The sequence below is a fragment of the Paramormyrops kingsleyae genome, chromosome 16 (assembly GCF_048594095.1).
Source record: "Paramormyrops kingsleyae isolate MSU_618 chromosome 16, PKINGS_0.4, whole genome shotgun sequence".
Lineage (NCBI taxonomy): Eukaryota > Metazoa > Chordata > Actinopteri > Osteoglossiformes > Mormyridae > Paramormyrops > Paramormyrops kingsleyae.
The window spans coordinates 29,759,208-29,778,760 of record NC_132812.1 but is presented as its reverse complement, the minus strand read 5'-3'; the positions used below and the strand labels follow the sequence as shown (position 1 = coordinate 29,778,760).

General features: G+C 41.9%; 1 protein-coding gene across 11 annotated transcripts in view; it reads right to left on the bottom strand.

The window, feature by feature from the left end:
• LOC111856274 (ubiquitin carboxyl-terminal hydrolase 9X) overlaps window positions 1–17,542 on the bottom strand; it is a 29,833-nt gene extending 12,291 nt beyond the window's left edge. For 4 of the 11 annotated variants that reach the window (XM_072700555.1, XM_072700560.1, XM_072700561.1 and 1 more), the window contains exons 1-24: window positions 17,438–17,542; window positions 12,375–12,628; window positions 10,322–10,467; window positions 10,149–10,228; window positions 9,634–9,746; window positions 9,238–9,456; window positions 8,852–8,967; window positions 8,485–8,736; window positions 8,243–8,381; window positions 7,945–8,097; window positions 7,568–7,672; window positions 7,259–7,465; window positions 6,449–6,585; window positions 6,012–6,050; window positions 5,326–5,471; window positions 5,077–5,164; window positions 3,888–4,230; window positions 2,147–2,242; window positions 1,813–2,024; window positions 1,464–1,704; window positions 1,156–1,305; window positions 828–948; window positions 544–674; window positions 176–448 (exon numbers count right to left, since the gene is read on the bottom strand). In XM_072700555.1, coding sequence (XP_072556656.1) covers window positions 176–448; window positions 544–674; window positions 828–948; window positions 1,156–1,305; window positions 1,464–1,704; window positions 1,813–2,024; window positions 2,147–2,242; window positions 3,888–4,230; window positions 5,077–5,164; window positions 5,326–5,471; window positions 6,012–6,050; window positions 6,449–6,585; window positions 7,259–7,465; window positions 7,568–7,672; window positions 7,945–8,097; window positions 8,243–8,381; window positions 8,485–8,736; window positions 8,852–8,967; window positions 9,238–9,456; window positions 9,634–9,746; window positions 10,149–10,228; window positions 10,322–10,467; window positions 12,375–12,470 — 3,603 coding nt within the window. In that variant the 5' untranslated portion in view covers window positions 12,471–12,628; window positions 17,438–17,542. Of the gene's footprint in view, window positions 1–175; window positions 449–543; window positions 675–827; window positions 949–1,155; window positions 1,306–1,463; window positions 1,705–1,812; window positions 2,025–2,146; window positions 2,243–3,887; window positions 4,231–5,076; window positions 5,165–5,325; window positions 5,472–6,011; window positions 6,051–6,448; window positions 6,586–7,258; window positions 7,466–7,567; window positions 7,673–7,944; window positions 8,098–8,242; window positions 8,382–8,484; window positions 8,737–8,851; window positions 8,968–9,237; window positions 9,457–9,633; window positions 9,747–10,148; window positions 10,229–10,321; window positions 10,468–12,374; window positions 12,629–14,696; window positions 14,844–15,883; window positions 16,220–17,013 lie in introns of those variants that run through there. The other 7 variants (XM_072700563.1, XM_072700564.1, XM_072700565.1 and 4 more) reach the window with 5 other exon arrangements.
• Window positions 17,543–19,553: the final 2,011 nt, after the last annotated feature.

The window sequence follows — 19,553 nt, the reverse complement described above, 5'->3', positions numbered from 1 at the left end:
ACTTGGAACACCACAGTAGGCCCAGAGCAGGTGTTGGCCAGTAAGCAGCAGCAGCCTCCAAGGTAAGTAAGCATTTTGCGATTTAGCATTAATAAATGTTAAAGCATGGATACAGAATGGTCATTTTAAACAACACTTTCTTCATTTCTGGACATATGAAATAAACCTCACTTACTGGTGACACAGTCCCTTCCCCAGCCGGTTGGCAGGCTTCTGCCACGGCCTTCACGTGGCCAAAGCCAACCGCCGTCAATAAGAGTTTGGCTATTTTCAAGGAGTTTAGGTACGCTCCCCGCCTCGTCTCCATGTCGGCATTTGGGAGGAAGTTGTTCCTGGTCAGCATGCTCAGAACAAGGGGCAGCCCACCGCTTTTTAAGAAGTTGTACTGGAAATCACTGGCATCTTCCCCAAGAGTGCCACTGGCAGGCATGAGCAGCGCATATACAACCTGAAACCGCAGACAAAACACGTCAACTGCTGTTTCAACATGGACAGGTGATCAACTTTACTGCGTATTCTGTTCTAGTTCTTGATCAAACTAACCTCTGTCAGATAGAGCACTTGAGATGGTGAAGGACCAAAGAAGCGCGAATCTAGTGTTGGGCTAAGGCTGTTATCTCCCAGCTTGGCGTGGTCCAGGCAGATGGCCCGCAAGGTCTCCACTGTAGTGGTATCTACACAGTACCCACAATTACATCACAAACTGCCGAAGCACTGGAATACGCAAGTGCATCTTGGTTTGACCGGAGTCTTGCTTCTTCCATTGAGAGGAAATTTCAATTACGATATTACAGTAAACAACATGTGAAGCGCCAGGGCTAGACTACCTGGAGGCATGAGCTTCATGAGGACGCGCGATCCGTCCCGGAGCAGCGGCATGTTCAGGCTGCACCCCAGATCCGCCACTTGCCACAGGAATGAAATGTAGCGCAGATGCAGGGACATAATCTGGAAAGTGTCAGGTTCCATGTGGTTAAAGGATGCCTTTCTTGCAGGATCTCACAGAGCAAACAAACAAAACATGCCTGGCCACATTTACTCCCAGTATGAAATACAAGCATGCTTTTGGTCCAAAAAGAATGTGATGCATAATATATAGTCGCCCATGATCCATTGTAAACTAACCAAAATGTAGAGAGAGAGGCAACAACTTACCACGCCTGGAAGACAACTTTCCACCTCAGGGTTGGGTCCATCACTATAGTGATTCCCATGGTTTCCAGGGGACCCAGTTGAAGAATCAGAAGAGCTGTCAGGACTTGAAGGCATATTTGAACTAATCTGGGTGAGCTTGGCTGTGATCAGCTGAAGAAGGACAAGCAGGAGATTTTAGTTATATAATAGCGATTAAAGGGGTGGATTTGCAGCCCAATGGCTAAAACCACTAAACAGATATACTCTCCATCTGAATGATAGAACATCGAATCTGACAACAGGCGGCACTAACATACTACAGAACCTACCGTTTTGTCCTTGAGGTTGAGCTGTCCAATTAACTTCTTGTCATCAGCAGGATCCACCATTTCTCCTCCGATGAAGAGTTCAATTTTTGTGTGAGCGCTGTTGGCCTTTATCCGGGTCAAGATGCAGCGCCGCACAGAACCAATCGTGTCGTTTGTGTGAGACCAGATATCTAGGTCATCCACCTGCCGGCCTTGGTTGGGGAACCGCACGATGAGCGTGATGTGCTTCCCTCGAAATGCCCTGAGGGTCAGCAAAAAAGACAAAATTCAATCCCAGCCACGCGGAACTATACCAGGTTTGTGACATTATTCACAGACAGGGTGCATTTTGGGACTGTTCTCTGCATACCTTGACATTGGCAGTATGCTCCTCTCTTCATGGTAGTCACTGTCACACTCATTGATGTACTCTCTCAGGACTGTTAACACTCTCACCATGCGGATGGCCTCTTGCCTGGCACAATTAATGCTGTCTTTGTCCCCATCCAGAACACACAGGGTGTCATAGGAGGCTTTCAACCGGTCGAAACAAGACTGGATGAAGTCTTCATGAATCTCAACCTACAAACAGTACAGACGGGAGGAGTTTATTCCTATGAAGGTATGATCATTTCAACCGGAAATTGTAATTTTTCTCTAACAAAGAGCAAGAACGTGGAGGAAAACAGAAAATGGCCATTTACCTGGTTGACTTGCAGTTTTGGCCCAAGGTTTGTATAAATCTCTTTCAGTAAGTCTATTGCTCTACTGGCAATGTCATCACTTCCTTGTATCACCACCTGTCCAAAGTGGGGGATAAAAATGACTGCAGAAATATCCAGCATAAAAGTCCATACTGTCTTACCAAATTACGTGAGCTGTTCCTTTCTTCACCACCACTTCAGTGCATATCACACTGAAATATACCAAACCATAATATACCAGAACAGTATTATATGGTTTGCCCCATTACAGTGCATATCGCATTGAAGTATACCAGATCATAGTATACCAAAACAGTATTATCTGATGTGCTCTACCAACTGAATTTAATAAACAAAGATACACAAAGTTCACGAGTGGGGGGACGATGGAGCGGGAGTGATGCGGGCGCTGCATCGGTCTGTCATGGTGAAGAAAGAACGAGATCGCGAGTGCAAGCGGCCGAAATGAGTTTTCTCCGCAGGGTGGCTGGGCTCTCCCTTAGAGATAGGGTGAGGAGCTCGGTCATTCGGGAGAGACTCAGAGTAGAGCCGCTGCTCCTCCGCATCGAGAGGAGCCAGATGAGGTGGCTCGGGCATCTGCTTAGGATGCCTCCTGGACGCCTCCCTGGTGAGGTGTTCCGGGCATGTCCCACTGGGAGGAGGCCCCGGGGAAGACCCAGGACACGCTGGAGGGACTATGTCTCTCGGCTGGCCTGGGAACGCCTCGGGGTTCCCCCAGAGGAGCTGGATGAAGTGGCCGGGGAGAGGGAAGTCTGGGTTTCCCTGCTGAGACTGCTGCCCCCGCGACCCGACCTCGGATAAGCGGGAGATAATGGATGGATGGATGGACCAACTTCTGGGCATCACAAAACACATCTCATTAATATTTTAGCCGTGCTACTAATCTGCTTAACAAATTGTGGGCGTAAACAGACATCCACATAGCACCGAAAAGCTGGAGTCTGGCCAGATGTTTCGCCCGTGATCTGAAGCCCTGGTGATCCTTGTGCATATGCGTGATATAATATCGCTGTGATATCGCCCAGCCCTAACTACAGGGTACACTCACAGTCAAACTTCACTGGCCATCTAAAAATACCCATAAAACGTGGGAAGAAGATGAAAACTGCCACTCTGCCAAAGCATAAGCGGGGAGACAAGCTCCCCAACCTGGAAATGGGAGGGAGCAGCGCTACCTACTGAGCCACTGTGCTGAAGGAAAAAAAACTAATTAAAAATCAATGCAACACTTATGCAGAAACATACTCAGACTCTGGGGAGGATGGATTGTTGTCTACAGGGCAGATGTTGTGTACTCAGATACAGCAAGACGGTAATTAAAATGACCCCTTTCAAATGACAGAGACCATCACACTACAGTCTTTGATCCAGTCACAATATGTACATTTACCTATTAGGTGAATTCCACACAAAGTAAGGTGAAAATTCACAAAATATTTCCAGTACATGAACCAGTTGGTATAACACCAAATTGAACCAGAATGTTCCATTAACATTCATAGCTCTCTCTCTCTTTCACATATATATAGCTACTTGAAGTGTAAAAGCAAGGAACTTGGAGATTAGTGGTTGTGTTTTTTGTTTTACATAAAATCTGACAAAATGTGTAAATATTTGAACTTTCCATTTGTCATCTTATTAATTGTTTTTCATCTGTTCTTACAGTGCATCGTCTCCTCTCTTCCAGAAACAACTAAAGCAGAAGAGTACAGTCACTTACCCTCCACAGGTAATCCAGCCCGATCAGTTCCAGGTCGTCCATCATGTAGGCTCTCCGCTTGGCCACCAGCTTCCCTTCCCTGCAATTCACCGCCTTGAAAAAGCGCTCGAAACACTTCATGCCGTTTTCCGTCAGAAGCGACGGGTCCAGTTGTAGAACGTTGTTTTCGAAAAAGTCTTTGTTAATGTCCGGGTCCAGATCCGGCTCGTCCCCCATCAGCTTGGAGTACCATTTGAAGCAGGCCTCGCGGTCGCACAGGAACACCGCGTTCTCTGCCAGGCATTTCCAGATCTGCTTGGCTTGAGGTGCACACAGCCACAACTGCCCATCCTTCAGCAGAAACCTGACGAACAAAAGCAACACAGACAATCAGAATTCAACTAATGGTAATAAACGAGTTATTCACACACATGTACTGGATAAACTCAAGATGCATGACAAGACGCAAAATATCTTCCCAGTAAGCCCTTCTTGTGTGTGCAGCTATATACAACAAGGAAGTAAGTGTTATGAGCAAACACAAATACAAGGCGAGACCTGTTACTGAACTGTGTATAGATGTAGTTTATTGTACGTTTGGCTGGAGCTCTAATTTCATTTTGTGATTAAAAACCACCACCACTATCATAAACAGAGTTGGGTAATTCAGGTCCAGAGAGTAAAAGTCTAGACCGGGAATTTGTTTCAACCAACCAGTTGAGTACTCTGACTGTGACTCTTTATGCTCAACTGGTTGGTTGAAACAAAATTTTGGTCTGGACTTTGACTCTCTGGATCAGAGAGTAAAAGTAAGATAAGTAACAGATCATAAGTAGCATTGGCTTGTAGCAAACACTGCAAGATATTGGTGTGTTCATCTAGGCAATAAGGACAGAACTCATTCCAGACCAACAGGAGAAACGTTAATTAGGCTACACAACACAGCTGGGCCTCCTGTGCACCCCCCCCCCCAATCTCCAAAGAAAATTTAAGGGAACACAATAATAGTGGCTTCCACCTTCAGAAAGGTGCCCTAACTCTGAATAGTTGTCACCACATTTCTAATGAACAATTCAAAACCTTAAATACAAATATTTTCCAAGTAGTCAAGAGTCCAACAGTCTGTTACACATGAAGATCAGCCAAAGTAAAAAAAAAAAAAAAAAGATCAGTGTGTTTGCAGTGCAGATGTAGAAAAGGCTTGAATCACCTCAAGAAGTTGAGTCTTTCCTGGACCTCCTGCACATGGCTGTAGCGGCTGCATGAGCGCACTGTCTGCGGGTCGTAGTCCAAGTGCTCTGTGACACGCGTACACAGAGAATTTATTAAAACCAGGACGTTTATGAGCGCTCTCATCGGTGACGAGTAATACAGAGCTGTACTCAATCCCGAAGAGTCGCACAGTTCAAGCGTAATGATCACCCAGAGAGCTGCAGTGTGTGAGCGTGCGGTGACCCACCATGTTCTTCAGCTTTCGCAAACTGCCTCATGCCTTCCATGTAGGCCGACAGGTTTTCAGCCACCAGGGTGACCAGCGCGTGGTTGTTCTGCAGCTGGTTAATCAGGTCATGCCGATAAAATGCATGGGGACTCCTCTGTGTCTGACTGCAAGAGACAGACAGACGGTGGGAGTCAAGCTCCTCATTCTATGCCTCTCTGTTTAAAGGCAACAGCAAATAAGGCAATTACTTCTCATTCTCTGAAGACAGTGACTGAACATCAGCCTGAGAACATTAAAACTGAAACCTAAATAGAAAATATGAGCAAAGTTTGAGGCTAAAGATTGTATATGTATATGCTGTTGGTGTTTGGACGATCGATCTGCTTCCTGTGTTCCCGGAGGGGGAATAAAGTGGCAGAGAACACACATTGTGTCAAATAAATGACCCGTATAGAACACACAAAGGGGCAAATGAAAGAAAGGGTTCGCCATGTTGGGCAAGAAAAACTAAACAAAACAAAAAAAGAGTGGCCCTAAGTGGTTAAGTGTGTGTGAGAAGACGGTGAGGGAAGTGCAAACAAAACAGGCTTTAAGAATCACCCATTACAAATTATGGATCGGACATTCAATTTCAAAGCACAGCTCAATCAGATTTAGACAATTTCAGAGGTGACAATAAACCTCAAAATTAACTGTCAACTTACCCCACTAAGTTCTTTTCTATGTTAAAAGGTATTTTCTTTCTGAAAAAAAACAGGTAGGTATGCTACATTTTTCTACAGTTACTTTATTATAACTTCATATTATATAAATGTATATACCGTATACATTGTGACTATCTGAGGAAATATTTTTGGAACATTAAAAAAGCTAAAAGCTAACTGGACAGTTGTTTCAATAAAAAGCTAAAACGGGAGCGCACCAAATTCCGTCTACCATAACCTGAGAAAGTATGTTCCACTTAAAAAGTAGGTTAATGTACATCATGGAAAACTTAGAGAACGAGCACAACCCAACTTCAAGAGCAGGCTTGGCTTTATACAGTGTTACACAACAGTCAGGCCATTTCAGTATCACTACACTTCACCATCATGTTTGGTACAGAACAAGAACAAGAATATGGTAGAGAACGTTTGCTTACCTTAGGTTCTGCGGAGCCTCCCCAAATAAGCTGCAGATTTCCCGGATTTGCTTCAGTGCAGGAATCACCCATTTGTGGTTGGTTCTCAGCTCTTCAATGAAGCGATCTATCCACTGGATTTTCTGTGTGTCCCTGTCCTGCAGTTAAAAAAAAATCCCATATTGTCACAGAGCACATGCTATAGAGAAATGATAAAAGAGTTAAGCATAATCAGGTGCAACCTGGAGTTATAAAAGAAAAATAAAACTAAAATTAGAAGAAAACATTTTACTCAAAAACAAAATACAAAACACAAAAATAAAAATAAAAAACACAAACAAATGAAAACAAATATTGCTTCCAGAATTAACTGGAACAATAAAAACAAACATCAAATACTTGGCTACCATTTTTAAATACTGTTTGGCTAAAGTAATCAATTATCTTTAATTACCATTAATAAAACCTGGATGTTTTGGCCATTTTGAGGAAGTTAGTACACTGTGTATTCATACAGAAAACCCCCCTATTTCAGTCTATCCCTAGAAAGAAAATGACCAAAAATTTAACTGAAACTAAAACTATAAAAAATAAATTGCCAATATCTCTAAAATAAAAACTAAAAAATGGGCAGAACACACTGAAAACTAAAACGGATTTCAAATGAAAATGTAAAATAATATACATTAAAAAAAGAAACAAAAAACTATACTACAATACTATACTATCCTAAACTATGCTATAGTACACTACAATTCTGTAGCAAGTTCAGTATGTAATATTTTAAATGAATGTAAATATAAAACTAGGTGAAGTGTTAGCAGGACATACTTGTGAGCAGCTGTAGTCCAGGATCTTGATGTGGGCACTCAGTGCCTGGTCCATGATGTCCACAGGGACATCGTCGCTGTGGGCCAGGTTCCACAGTAAGTTTAACACCTTGTGGGCCATCACTCCATCCTTATCATCCTCAGCAAGGCGACGTATCAGCTCCAGCAACTTCTCTCGCTGCTTTTTGCTGGCATTTGTCCAACTTGCCTAACATGAAAAGGACCGACCAAGGAAAAAAAAAAAATCATTTATTAAGATGAAAAACAAACTGTGAATTAATCGATTTTGGAATTAAGAATTAATCTTTACCTTGAAACAATCAAAGAGATGATCAAGCTGCTCGGGAGAAAAATCCCAGGCCAGCTTTGCCAGGAGATCATGCATATTCTTGACAATAGCTTCATGCTTTCCAGCCTAAATGAAGAGGAAGACACGACTAGCAATAAGCTTTCTACAACAGACAGCAACACTTGGGTTTACAAGGCAGTTCAGGCTAACATTCTAAGATATACTCTGGAAGTCAGAATGCTGTACTATATTAACACTAATGAAAAAAAATGGACTTGCTGATGACTAAGATGTCTAAAACAGGCCAATAACTGGTTTTATACCCCATTAGAACTTGTATCCTGACCCTGAGACATAATAAAGGCAATGGAAAAGGTCATGAAGATTCCATGTTGCACCTGAGCTGCCCAGATGTTGTCCAGGTCTTGGAGTGTCAAAGCCTTCTCCTTAATGACAAAGCGGAGGATCTTCTCCAGTTTCTCCACATACTGTGGCTGGTGGAGGCTGTCTCTGAGCACAATGGACAGGATGTGGTTCTGCTGGATCCATTCCTACGAGAGAAGAACCACCAGCCCTCAAACCCTCGGCAAAAGAAGGTGGATGCTGCTCGGGGTAGGAAAGACATGCACTACCATCACAGAAACAATATCTGATATACTAGAACCAAGCCAGAGATCGGAAGCCTAACAGACGTACTGCCATGCGTTCAGCCGTGAGCCACTCCTCTTCTTCAGGACTGCCGTGCCGGTGGGTGTAATAGGAGACACTCGATATCACCTTGTTGACTTCATTTAGTGCATTCATTTTGCCATTGAAGGAAGAAATTTGTAATAACCTGTGTTGTGAAAAAAAAAAATTAAAAATATATATATATATTCACATGGGTCATCTGTAACAATCACAGATTACTAGAAAAGTTATTTTTTTGAAGGTCTCACCTAAGAATCATTTTTAACCTAAAAATCTCTAAGTTTTTTACGGTCTCCTCTTGCCCCGGTACCCGTGAAGCGAGGTTCTTCAACGACTTGATTATCATTGACAATGCATCATTTTTGGCTTCATTCTTGGCTTCCTTTTTCAACTCCTCATCAGTGAGGTTTTCTAGAAACTGTGGAACCATTTCTATAACTGGAAGAAAGTACTTCTTCAGCGTGTGCAACGTAAGAAACTCATAACACTGCCCGAAAGGCCTGTCAAAATAAACAAACAGGAAAAGCTGGCTGAGTACTGGATTCAAGAAATGATGCAACCCAAAGGTTTGAATGAAGTCTGGCCTGAGGCACACTCTCCCGTGGATGAACTTACTTAATAAGCGCTGCGATGACCTGAACATTCAAGGCTTGGCCGCTCATAAAGCGATCATGCAGTGTTTGAAACCCGTTTAACGTGCCAAATTTGTTTATTAAATCCACCAGCCAGCCCTGTGATAGGAAAGAAAGACCATCTGTGGTGAACAAAGGCACAACTGCATCATGGTTTCAGATCACTCAACATCAGGGCAAATAAGTGACATTGGAAAAAACAGAAAGCTCACATTGAAGTTTATACCAACAAGACCTTTCCTTGGTTTAAGTATAGAATGTACACTCACAACTTTTATTCCCAGTTCTTTGAAATCTACATCAGGTTTCATAGCTGAAGAACTGGTTGAGCCCAGGAACCCACTGAATGGACACCATGGAGAAAAATACCTTGGGAGAACGTGGGTCTGGAGGACGGGCGCAGAGCTCATCCTCAGGCAGCTGCACCCCTGCTGGCACGGTCTCAGAGGGTCGTGTGCCATTGTAGATGTGGAACTTGCAGTGGGGGTTCAATGCCATGGCCAGCAGCTCAAGCAGTGGGAACCAGTCCTGAGAGAGCTTGGCCACACAAAGCTCCACCAGGCGGTGAGTGTTGTTTATAATACACCTCTGTCAATCAAGAGGAACCGAACAAGTCAACCACCAAACAGTCTACTTCTCTATACAACTTGGCAAGTGATTGGTAAACCCTAACCATTCTGTGTTGCATTTAAACTTCAAAAAACAAAACTGCTTTATTTATAAAAAAATATATATACACTGACAAAATGTGTACACTGTACTCACGTGAATCTCAAATTTCCAGCCGCTCACTGCCTCGTCGGTGAGAATTTTCGTGAAGGAAATTGTCAAGCCATCTCGAAAAAACCTCTGACATGCTTCACACTTGACATCCAGTCCTTGAAAGTAGAACAAAGTCAAGCCCATCAATGCCAAGGTACACAGCACACAAACCAATCACTTGAGAAGCATTCACTCAATGCTAAAACAAATCATTACCAAAATGCTCGAATCACCTTGTTTAAATCTTTAATTATAGAGAGAGCAACGAGGCTCACAGATTGCTCTACGCACTCTTGCCCTGGACCAATTGTACTACTTAATGTTCAGTGTGTAAGTTATTTAACACCGTGGCAGAACTACAGTTCCAGGAATAAATGAAGCAGATGCAGACAGATTGCAGCAATCCATGATTATAGTGTGAATGTGTCATCGAAGTTATTCTTTTTAATAAGAGAAGAATGTAGTTCATCAGGGAAATGAAGAAACATTTCACTGGCTTTGAGGAATGGAAAACCTACCTTTTTTACAGAGATCTATAGCAGCCTCAAGAAGAACCTCCAACTCGCCCTTTGGTAAAACTGGAACCACCCAGCGAGGCCTACAAGCCAAAAGAACGTGCCAATGAACACAAATACGCACATGGTGCAGATGCAAACTGTACAGAGTGGAACGGTGGTGGGTCGCAACGCACCGGTTGATCATGTCATCTAGCTTGGCCAGGTCCGTGTGGGGGAAGGCAGGTTCCTCCTCTTCCGCCTGCGGGGGCGAGTCCCCCTGGCCCTGCTCATCTGGAGGGCTCATGGGGGAGTTCTCATTCGAGGAGCTGGGGGACGATGTCTAAAACAGATGCACAAGCGTCGCTCAGACTAAATCAGAATCCTGCATCGTACAAGAAGCTTCAGCCATTGCCTGAATTCAGGCTATGTTTAGGATTAGCATTGTTATCATATGAGGGGAAATATGTGCACGATGTGCAGGACAGCAATTTTGATAATCGGTTCCTCCAAGAAGCTATGGGAGCTTGTCATGGTCTTCCAGATTGTACAGTCATGCCTGCATTATCTTCTGCAAGCATATCTCAAGCCTCAAGAACATACAATGCTGTTCATATTAATCCTCAGCTCAGAACCAGGGGAGGGGTTTGTTTGAGTACTTGTGTCAGTTGTCGCTGACGTGTAACGCAGACGTAGGGGCAAATTGAGCAGAAACAGAGAGGGGAAGAGAAGCGGAGGCATGTAGAGACAAACCGCCCCCCCCCCCCCCACACCATTTTGGCTTTAGTCAGCTTGTGTCTCACGTTGGACCATAATGCATCTCGCTTTTGCTTATTCCTCTATCTCATCGTGAGTTGGGTGTGACAGCACGCATGCAGCGTTTTCCACAGAGGCAGAGCAGTAAAGGACAGGTCTTTTGTTAAGTCATAAATCAAAAAAGACAATTTTCCACAACCGCGTCCAACCCATGAAACTTCTGTATATATGCGATTACCTCAGCCTTCAGTTCTGTGGGGGAATCACTTGTATTAGACCTTATCACTTACATATTTTTATAATATGTAACACGTTATTTTCTTTCCAGACCCTAATTGATGGCTGGATTCAAGAAATACTTTGGAAACTATATTACGGAATAACTATATTATTGATATGCAGTTTTACGATCCGCTCGTATGAATTTCCAGACCTACCAGTCATCATTTGCTGTATGTATTTCACAAGAATTGTTCTGCTAAAATCGTTTACATTTGCCACACAAACATTAACAAAGGTGATGCAAAAAGATCCAGCTTATTTTGTCAAGTGTATAGGCACTTTCCCACTGAAGTTGAGGAACCTGATTCCTGGTTCCAAGTTCTCGGGCTGTCCCAACTGAGAAATTTTGTAGCTCCAGGCCACTTTCGTGTGTTGCTTTCACACTGCACAGCAGGAACTGTGATACTCATTAATGCATTAAATGTAGTTGAGGTTCAAAAATATTTCCATCCGTTCAATTTGTACTCTGCTTCTTATATTGCTTTCCCACGCAATTCTGTGTAACTTACAAGTTAGTGGCAGTGCTTGTGATCAACCAAGTATCTATAAACCCCACCCCAACAGTCTGTGGTCAAACAAAAAGTACCTAGTCTGGAGTAGGGACTAAAAAAAGATTGCGGAACAACTACCTCTGAGGAACTACAATTGGACCGAGGTCCTGTGGTAGGAACATAACAGAAGTTCCTGGTTCCCAAAAAGTCCTGCTTTGAGAAAAAGGGTCCTGTGAGAAAGCACTTAATGCAGTGCAGATTCAGAGGGGTCAATGAAGCTCCTTTGTTTTGTCTTTTTTTTTTTAAAAGAACTGCACACAGTCTAGATTCTGGAAAGTTCCAGGATGCTTGAATAACTGTAGACAAACAAAATTCAAATATCTGGCCAAGCCGCTCCAATACCTAGCTATGGTTCCCCAAAGTAGCAACTGACCTAGACCTTAGAAAAGGTAACTGTCACTCCCCCCCCCCCCCCCGAAAAAAACAATCTGTCTTAACAGGGTCTTGCAATAAAATGTAGCAATTCATTAAAGTTATAAGTAGTACATTGACTTCAGCAAAACTTAATTTTAAAAAGCATCTTTAAATAGTCTTGGAACCATTCTGAGAGGGAAGATGATATGGCAATTCCCATCTCACCATCTTATGCCACATCCAGTGGAAACATTTATTCCACTTCTTTAACAAGAATACTACACTGGAGATGGAGCAGGGTACTCACCTGGTTCTGGGGTAGTGGGGGCTGAGACTGGCCATCCGGAGCTTGGCCCTGGCTGTCATTGCCCCCCACGGGAGAGCCGCGGGTGGTGGCAGTCATGCTCGACACAGGGCAGACCTTTGCAATTTTGTCCGCTTATGTCGTTATGACGAGGGAGGAAATCAACACCTCGTCAACCACGAGAGAGAACCAGCACGCGTCTGTGTGTGAGAGCACCACCTGGAGCACAAGATGTTTTGCAGAGACCATTGCATAACCTGAAAGATAAAGCAGGACAAGAGGATTCCTTCTCAATCTGTAATGCCAGCAAATTCCATAGAACACATAAGATATTACATACAACAATGGACATATCTATCTCAGTCCTTTTAAGCACTGAATCTGAATTTTACAAAGCATTGTTTGAGTTTCTTACATTTCCACACTCAATTCTTAGAAACAAATATTTAAAAGTGTACATTACAACCTTTACAACGCTGCTCAAAAAGCTACATAGTAGATTGAATATCTGCAGTGTGGTTCTGACTAGTTTGCTGTTGAATCTGTATTCCAGGTTTCCTATTCCAGCAGCTGAGTGAATTACACCCAACTATAAAAGGAATGTAAACCACAGGGTAATATTTAAGGATACTGCATACGCTGGAAAAACATTTCATCCACGAAAACACAAAACATTGTTCTGAAAACGTACATTTTCACAGCCAGGTAACGTCCGTTTGTTATTATTAATAGAGACATTGGATTCTCCACAAAAACATCCCCCTTACATAGCTGGCTAAGATCAACAATGTGGCAGACCATACCGAAACGAAACAGCCTAAAACAAGAAGCCTGACTGGTTTTACAAGTCATATAGAAGCAGCAGAGGTTTTACAGGACCAAAACAGTTTGCTAAGGTGGAAGTACACTAGGTTAGCTCTCGGAGAATAAGCTGTCCGTTTAGCATTTTGGACTATAAAATGAATCAAACTAAGGAATATTATCACATTAATAGTACCAATCCGTGGTGTAAAACAAAATTCCACAAATCTGATGCATTTCACTGCCAGCACCATTAGTAGATGAATTAATGGTCTATAATGTTTCCCCCTTGATTCATTATATCTAGTGTACAACAAAAGGAATTGCTCTGGTACCACTGGAAAAGATTGTACATCCCCCTTGGACTCCAGTGCCTACACAATTATTCACAGAACTTTAGCATAATTTAAAATGTGATGCATTTCCCACAGCAAACTACTGCTACTGAAAAAATATACCGGAAAACATTACACAACTATAGCAGTAGCACACCTGTGGAATGCTATCACATGGTGTGACCTCAACAAGATTGCTGTGATAAATGATGAATTTGATTCACAGTGTGACGGGAAATAAAAACATTCTCAACAGAACCATTGTTTCTTAACCTTGAAATATTCAATGTGTTTAATTAAAAGTGAAATAATGCAAATCCAAAGCTGAATGCTGGGCATCAGAACATTCCCATGATTCACAAGCAGTCCTGAAGCAAAGTACAACCAACAGTCCTTGGTTTCAATCAAAGACAGCATATTTTAGGTCTTAGCTTCTGTGCTAATGACCTTCCACTGAATGGACTTAGCTGACCCAGACATACAGTTTAACATGTATGTACTGCCCGAGATCCGTGCATTCAGTCAATTCTCAATGGGAAAATCTGACAGTGGAAAAAGATTCAGCCAAGAATAGAAATCAAAGCTTATAAAATATGCAACATGTGCCATCAATGGACAGGGCCATCAAATTAAAATAACCTTATATAACTAATGAATTAAACAACAATTAATTTCCCTAAGTTATTGCCAGCTGCTGTAAGAAAGTAACTTTGTACTGGTAATTTCACTCTTTACTTAAAACGTGCATTCTTGAGGTTTTCTACTAAATCTCTTCAACTTACTACTAGAGATAATAGCGCACAATTCCAAAATTATCAGGAAGGACACAATTCCGAACGAGAAAGCACAAATGAAAATGGCAGAGCAAATATATTACTCTTAAGATAATGGCATCTCCTTATTAGGTAGACATTATATAATATACCAGACAATGACTGTTTGTAATACAAGAGATAACTTTAAATGATTGAAGTGAAGAAACATGCGTGTGACATGACACCTACAAGAGAGCCATGGTCCAACTTGGTTCTTACTTCATGAATATTCAAAAAAAAATATATTTCCCATAGTACCTTGTTATAACAAACAACATGCATAATGATTAAATTATTCTACATTACTAAATATTCCTGCCAGATTATTTCCCAGAAAAACCTTAAATAACAACACATTAATTAAAATATATCACCTGGAATAGTAAGACACAAGGTTGACAGCAATGTCATGTGTTGCATTTAATCCCACAGATATAAGACTTAAAGACCCCAAGACTGCTTCCAGTAGTGTTTCAGCAGAGACTTCTAGAAGACAAACAGCAGTGTGTCCAGCTGGCTAGCTGCAACAAGACAGTGATCAGAGTAGCACATTGTACCATGCAGCACCATGGTAAAGAAGAGACCGGGCCTTTCTTCACTAAATTAATCACTGTTACTGTTAAGGATCCAGCTGCAATTATATATGTCACTTCCAGTATATACAAATACAGACTCAAAAAACATGGAACAGGACCTATCAATTTACAGTATAATAAATATGTAACATAGGGAAAAAGTGAATGAAGGAAAAAAAACATATAGCCCTTTTGTGAAAACCATTAGTACATATTAATCATATGTACTAATTGCATTATGAATACAAATTTAACTTCCAACAGGACTATCTTAATGAATTTAAAATGACAAAATTTCACTTTTAAAATTGTTACTATAGCTATATAAATCAGCAAACTGACAAGCTGGTCCTTACCCTGACTAAATAATTTATTATGAAGGTGTGAAACTCACTAATCAGTGTTTGACATGCCACACTTGTAATCAAAGCAAACGGTCACGTCATAAATAGGATGCATACGGCATACCAACTACCCTAATGTAAATAACGGACACATCAGCAGAACAATCAATAAAACAAATCTTTTCGTCAATAAAACCCAGCCTAGTACCGAACAGAAAAAATACATATAGAAAAGAAATTTGGGTATTAACATTAAGAGGAATTAACAGTGTTTGGTGCTTCCTTTTAATGTGTACATCTCCGTACATATTGTGCCTGAGACAGTGGAACAGCGGGTAGCTGCAGTCGGCCTGATACATTACATATTGGCATAGAGCGATATACAGGAAGCACAAGGCATTTATACTAAGTGAAACCCTCATTTTAAATGGGTCAGCACGGATATGCGCCTCATGTCCGACATGCCACCAACCGAAACAGCATCAGTACAACGCCGATCACAGGCGGCTGACAGCTTCGCCCCTGAGAAACAGTAAAATTGCCGTAAAAAACAGTGAGCCCGTTCACGTCCGGTGTAAAACAAAGGCATTATTATGGTGCCCCGATCCGCCATCATTACCGGTTACTTTAAAATGGTCATACCATTCGTCCATAGTTAGTCAACGCAGATCGATACACAACAGTCCAACATTGGAAGGGGGCGGCTGTGGCGGCTTAACTTAGTTCACATGCACCTAGAAAGGTGAAATGAAAAAGACTTTTGCGGAAAGGCTGCTTACATAAGGCCACTGACGGATTGTGCGTGGACTTGTTTACTAAAGACACGGAAAAAGTAACCAGAAAAGGGATTTTTTTTTTTTTGAAAATGTCACAGATCCGCCCCTCGACTGGACGCGATTCCTTTCCTGACATCAGGACGGAAATAACATCGAACACACCATTTTATTTTTTTGGCAATGCACCGTTATCTAGGTCGTAGATTTAACTACACAAACCATTCAACGGAATAAGTTCTTAGAATAAACGTCAGTCACTCAATGAGTAAAAAAAAAGAAAGAAAAAAACAAGAGTGCTGCTGTAATTTAGCTAGTCAGCTAAATCAAAATACATTAAGGGCAGCACTTGGAATATATATGTATATATAGACAATTAGCAAGTAATGTACCAAGTGAGCTCTTTAAATGTCACAATCCTACGTTGCCGATGAGGCACCTTTGACAGACAGAACTTCAAAATAAAATAATCACGGCCTAGCTCGTCTGCAAGCGTAGTCCTTGGGGCCTAGGCTAGCTAGTTAGCTAGCTGCTTTCCCAGTGCCACTCCACCTCAGTAATGGCGTTTCGCTTCGAAAACAACACTTAGCTTAGCCCGCGCTAGCATTAGCATCAACGCTAGCCTTAGCGTTAGCCAACTCGCCGGGCACAACAAAATACAGCGCCAGGGCGGACATTTAGGGTGCCCCACTGGGAGAATCGGAGCCTCTGGTGAATGTCACCGCATGTCCCGACGTCGGCTGGCCGCGAAGCCCCTTTAGGTCGCCTCGCCCTGTCATTTAGACCCCTTTTATGAGAGGATAGGACAGATGGGTAGCCGTCAGCCATTTTCCTCCTTACAGTAAAATACGGCAACAGCCGGCTTCTCCACAAACATTCAGGGAAGCCTTTCAGCCACTGTCACCCAGCACCTTGTGACAGTCTGAGCCCCGCAAGCCTCCGCACATAAACCTTCACTTATGTGCAATAACTATGTAATTAAACGAAATATGCACATACCAAAGGACTATAGCTAGCTGAGGTGCTTAGCCGGGGAGATAGCCGCTCACCAGGAATTGACTTCCTCTCTGTTCACTAATTATTCCAGAAATTCTTCCATGTATCTCATACAAAGCTTTCTTGCATGTGACCAGTCTATTAAAACGATCTTCTTCCCCGTTTTTTGTCTGCTCTTAGGTGTTTTTCCTGCGTCACCAGCTACAGCAGCAGCCCCCTCCCCTCAGTCTCTCTGCTCCGCTCGCTTGTCAGTTGAGTCCCAACCAGTCACTCACTAATACTTCGCTTCAACATGGCGGCATCGCAGCTGCTGGCTGAAACGTCGCTTTAATAACAACCGACACCGCATGTAGATTTTCCGATCCTTCTTTAGCCGCTGGAAAGAAAAAAATCATGAGTCTCCTGAAAATGCGTGAATTGAACTTGCCCGGAGTGTTAGGGAATTGCACAGAACATCTGCAGTCCCAGCCCAGTACGTTGTCACAGTGCAGCCTTCTCTCACTCCTCTGTGCTGTTACACCAGCAATCAGAGAGGCGCTGTTACGTCTCCGTAAACCTTTTTTTTTTTTCCTGTCACGGGTCCGCAGGGCTAGCAGATAGACATTTCGGCTTTAGGGGCCCAGGCACGTTGTTCTTCTGCCTGGATCTCATGCCTGCGAGTTGCATCTCATGAATCTGCCACGACCTTGTCAAAGTAACAAACTTTGACAGCGATGCCACGTTTGCGTAACATTTGTTATGTATTTAATTAAAATATATTATTCTCCGTTCTGGACTAGAATTATTGCTAGTTACTTTATAATATTATTGCTACACCATAAATAGCTGAATAAGATTATATCCATGTACTTAGTCAAAACATATGAAAATTTCTTGAACAGAAAAGCTTAGTTTAACACATTGTAACAAACTGAAATTACCTCCTGATTCTTTGGATTCTCTAAACACTTAATACTGTAATGACCTTCCCTCTAACATACTGTGAAACGTGCAAAACTCATTCAACTGATTTGTATTCCCATCGAGGCAAATGTAATATTTGTTTATCTATTTTATAATAAGACCTACTAGATTGAAAATGCATTGATACATAAGGGGTATAATAAAATATCCTGCTACAAATTCGGGGCAATATTGTGGTTCATGGGGTAGCACTACAGACAGATGTGGGCTTGATTCCTGACATACAAACCTCCTTTTGGGCTAGTTTACCAAAACAACATCAGGCTATTTCTTTTGTCCTGTCCATTAACATGATGCAAATTCACTTCTCTATTTGTGTCAACATGTTGAAATGCTGAGGTATTTTAAAGGTGTGAGATGTATACTACTGTCATGAAGATTTAATAGTAGTCCAACCAGTTTCATAAGCCTATTTATTCTGTGTATTTAACTGGATCTGTCACATAAATCATCTCCTAACTGCTTAATTCGGTCAGGGTTATGGGTGTGAACCTATCCCAGGTAGCATAAGGCACAAGACTAAGGGACTCTTATGTATGTTGCATACACCTTCGTCCAATGTAACATTTAAGACTGTAATGTCTGAGGTCACAGACCAATGTCTTCCAGCATCCCTGGAACAGCTGAGATTATGAGTCTTGCTCATGGGCCAAAAGATGATACCATTACTCTGCTGATCATAGGATTTGAACCCATGACCTTCTGAACACAGATACAAATCTCAAACCCATTGAGTCCTGTACACCTTCGATGGGATTTCAGTCCATCACACAGCACACACACACACCCAAACACAGTCTCATATGCTACAGCCAATTTAGAGATGCAAGTTAACCTAATTGCAGGAGGAAACCAGAGTACCTGTAGGAAATCTATGCCACACAGGGAGAATTCCATACAGTGGAGGTGAGATTCTAACCCCAAACTCTGAAGGAAAAGTCCGACCTACTGAGGCACCTCACTGCCCTCATAGCATCATTCTATAATTTTCCTAAATACATCTATATTTAACAAACCAATATTTTCAAGTAAATGTGGTAGGAAAACTCAAATTCAAAAAGTTAACTTCAAATTCAAAGTAATCAAATTATCATTAATAATTGAAAGACTAAGAATAATCTTCCACTCGGGAATTTCTAGCAATCGAAAATATCAGGGGCTAAATCAAGTTTGACCTGACGACGTCCATGCTGCGACTACAAAGTGAAGGAAATTAATAATGTATGTAATAATCTTCATGCACCGTTCAAAATGTCAGAGAAAACCGGAAAACTAAAATGTGAGATTGCATTTCAATTTCTTAAGGGAGTTACTGCATGTTTTTCTTTCAGAGTAATATCTTTACCAGAAGTCCCAATATCTTATGCTGTATTTCGACTTAATTACTTTACCAGGTGCAATTCTGGCACATACGTATGCTTTTAAAATGTGCAACCTATTGAATTTAACATTGAAACTTAAAGTAACAGTTTTTTTTGTCGGTAGCATCGGTAGACTTATTGTTTATTATATACTCAATATATTTACCTATATTCTACATACCTGCTATAAATATAACAAACTACACACATCTAATAAGA